Source organism: Otolemur garnettii, unplaced genomic scaffold (assembly GCF_000181295.1).
Source record: "Otolemur garnettii isolate 467f Iridium unplaced genomic scaffold, OtoGar3 scaffold00027, whole genome shotgun sequence".
NCBI lineage: Eukaryota > Metazoa > Chordata > Mammalia > Primates > Galagidae > Otolemur > Otolemur garnettii.
In genome coordinates this window covers 16,372,813-16,376,695 of record NW_003852422.1, presented here as the reverse complement: position 1 = coordinate 16,376,695, position 3,883 = coordinate 16,372,813, and the positions used below count along the sequence as shown (strand labels likewise).

The 3,883-nt window shown below is 36.0% G+C and overlaps 1 protein-coding gene across 1 annotated transcript in view; it reads left to right on the top strand.

The window, feature by feature from the left end:
• The window catches only part of MALT1 (MALT1 paracaspase), a 70,092-nt gene that overhangs the window by 35,245 nt on the left and 30,964 nt on the right, over positions 1-3,883 (top strand). The window contains exon 6 of the mRNA XM_003788472.3: positions 2,206-2,232. Coding sequence (XP_003788520.1) covers positions 2,206-2,232 — 27 coding nt within the window. The remainder of the gene's footprint in view (positions 1-2,205; positions 2,233-3,883) is intronic.

Below are 3,883 nucleotides of genomic sequence, written 5' to 3'. Positions count from 1 at the left end.
GCCAGGCAGAGAAAGACAAATACTGCATGTTCTCACTTCCATGTGGGAATTTAAAAAGTTGATCTCATGGAGGTAGAGAGTAGATGAATGGTCACCAGAGGTGGAAAGGGAGGAGGGGATGAAAAGTAGATGGCAGTAGGTACAGACCTATAGTTAAATAGCCGGATAAGCTCTAGTGTTTGATAGCACAACTGGGTGACTATAGTCAATAATTTATTGTGTATGTGTTATTTTAAAATAGCTAGAAGAGAAGAGTTGAAATGTCCCCAACATAAAGAAATAATGAATATTTGAGGTGATGGATATCCTGAATATCCTAATTTAATTATTACACATTCTATACATGTGTCAAAATACCACATGTAGCCTATAAATATTTACAAACATTATGTGTCAGGATGAGGGTTGACTAGGTGGATACTTTTTAGGGCAGTGAAACTATTCTGTATGATTAACTGTAATAGTGAATACATGTATACAAATTTTAAATAATCACTTAGGAGGTCGGAGGGAGACCCCAAGATGGAATGCAGAATATGACAAAAGACTACAGTTGCATTGTAAGTGTGTGAAACAGCCTCGCTGAAGAGAGATGGAAGAATATGGTGCTGCTGACCCAGTTAACTGGTAATGAGTCTAGTCTGTAAGACTGGAGGCAAAAGAAATTGCACTGTCTCATGCACCGGTTGACTGGTTGATACCTTTTTTTTTTTTAGTATTTTGGATATTGCTTTGAGTTTTTTATTTCTTTATTTTTACATATACATTTGTTTACTAGGTTTCTACCTTTTGCCTTCACAAAATCCAAAAGGCTTTAAAATTTAACAGTAACAATGTTTAAGGACTAGAAACAATCTTTTTAATAGATTTGATCACTCAGATAAGAATAAATTTCCTGCGTAACATCTATGACTAGTATAACATTTACAATTTATTGTTTAATGTTAATATTTTATCTTCATTAAATTTGTGAAGGAAGAAAAAAGAAGCTAAATCTGGTGGTTGACACCTTTAGTCCCTGCAGCTCAGGAGGTGGAGGTGAGAGGGTTACTTGCACAGAAGTTCATGACCAACTTGAACAACATAGCAAGACCCCTATCTCTTAAAAAAAATAGATGGCTATCATGTCACAGATACTTGTTTATCTAAAGGCTAAAAGATGCTCCATGGGGGGGGACACAGGTTAATTCTGAAACCACTATATCTCCCAAAACACATTACACTTTCAGAAACCATGAGTCTAGTCAAGAGAAAGACATCAGACAAATCCTAGGGATATTATACAAAATACCTCAAACCTGTCAGTCTCTTTACAGAAACTTCTAAGCAACTTTTAACAATCAAGCAGAGCCTAAGGACACACAAGCAAAGTTAATGTGATATCCTGAATAGAGTCCTGGAACCAAAAAAAGAACATCACTGGTTTGTTAGTTGTGAAAAATATACCATGCCAACATAAGATGGGACAAACACACCATGCTCACTGACACATCATAGGGAAACTAGGTCTGGGTATACAGGAACTCGCTCTGCACTATCTTCATAGAAGCTCTGTAAATCGTAAAATGTTCTAAAATTAGGGTGGCACCTGTGGCTCAGTGAGTAGGGCGTCAGCACCATATACTGACGGTGGCAGTTTCAAACCTGGCCCCAGCCAAACTTCAATGAAAAATAGCTGGGCGTTGTGCTGAGAGCCCGTAGTCCCAGCTACTCAGGAGGCTGAGGCAAAAGAATCGCCTAAGCCCAGGAGTTAGAGGTTGCTGTGAGCTTTGACACCTCAGCACTCTATCAAGGGCAACAAAGACTGTCTCTAAAAAAAAAAAGTTCTAAAATTTATTTGTAAAAAAAAGATCATTGGAAATTGTTAATTAGTTTCAGAAGTTTATAGTTAAGGATACAGACATACCTGCCTCTTGACTATTTTTGTCCCATAACTGGCCAGAATATCTAAAACTTTGAATAGGTTATGAAGGACCTTAATTTTTTGTCATTTAATGATAATAGTAATAGCTTAGAAATTCTAACTGATATGCATGAAAATTCTCTTTCTTATTCAGTAATTGCATGGCTTCTTTTAGTTTAAAAAGTTCTAAACTGATAAAACATTATCACATGATTTAATGATTCAAAAACTACTATGATTAGTCTTACCATTTGTGCTAAATTGACAGTGTACTTGATCTATTTTCTCTGATTTCATTTTAGATGAATTAAATACTCTTGGGCATCCTGGTGAGTAATACAAACAAATACAAACTTAGGGTTTTAAGTTGTTGAATGCAATAAAAATAGCCTTTACTGTGGTAATACTAGTGACTTTTTTATTGAAATAATATAGTTTCAGCTTGAAATTAATTATTTACATGAAGTACAATTTTTTGCAAGGGAAACATTAAAAATATTTTAGAATATAATATTATAAGGATAGAAAAGTATTGGAGGCAACATAAAACCTCAGTGTATTTTTTAATCATTACATATTACTCCTTATATCATAAAAAGAAAGTTATTGGGGAAAGTATTGATCTTTAAGCTGAAAGACAGGAAAGAGTGACAAGTAACAGTTCGGATCCCTGGGACCTTATTCTCTTTTGCTCAGTCATAGAGCATGTCTGAACTCACTAAGCAGGTGTCTTTACTTGAAGTAAGAAGTGTATACAGGTGGGTTGGCCAACAACCATTGCGAGACTGGCAGTTGGTTGGCAGGAGTATCCAGAGCTCTGTAGACCAATTTCAATAAGAACCGATTTCCCAGCAAGCTACAGGGAAAGCCTTCACTGAACTAAAAGGTGTATCAGTAGTGAGGACTATATCAAGACATCAGTGTGGGTCATGGGCGTTCTGAAAGACAGAGGTAGAGCCCTTGAGTAGAGGAATAGAGTCCAGACAGGAATATCATTGAGACAACCCTGTTATTTCTCTGCATCTTATATCTCATTATTTTGGCACCATAACTAGTTTGCTTAATATATTCATATTTCATTATTAAACATCTATTAACTGTGAACACTTTTTGGACTGTGCTTTTGCATATAAGGAAGTTCAACACAGCAGAAAGCCATACTTGCTGTAGTATCCTCAAATTCACATGAAGCCTCAATCATCCAGGCTAAAAGATGTCAAAAACCATTCTAATAATTGTTTCTCTTGGTCTGGATAGAATTCCCCTTTCCTAAATTTGTCTTTTATTTCTTGCTTTTTTAAATGAACAATGTAAAAAATTATGTCAGAAAAACTTTAACCACTAAAATTCTAAAAATTTTAGCCCTCTCTTTGATTATCTCCTTATTCTCCACAATTCAGAGAGTACCAAAAATTGGAGAAAAGTTTTAATAAGCTCCAGTGGCATTTATTTTACTAAAAGTGCAAAGTTACCCTCTCAGTAGTAAATACATGAAGGGAACTATACCTTTTCCTTAATCTCTAGGAGTGCTCAGGATCTCATTTTATGTATAATAGATGGTGAAAGCATAGAATCTGGAATGAGGCTTCCTAAATTAGAATCCAGATTTGCTACTTATTAACTTGATAACTTTGGCCAAGTGATTTAATCTCTCACTACCTTAGTTTTCCTTATCTTTATGGTGGGATTGATAATTATACATGCTTCATAGGGTAGTGTGAGGTTCCATAAGATCTCTCACACAAAGCATTAGACAGCACCAGCCCAGGCGTCAGTAAACATTAACAACTACTGCTGCTGCTGCTACTTATGGACACCACCATCATTATTACCCTCAGCTATGGCAAGCACTGGGCATTCCACTGCCTTGATTCCAATTCTCTCCATTCATAAACACCTTTTTCGATAATCTGTAAAATTTAAAATTGGGCTCAGCACCCATAGCTCAGTGGTTAGGGTGCTAGCCACATACACTGAGGC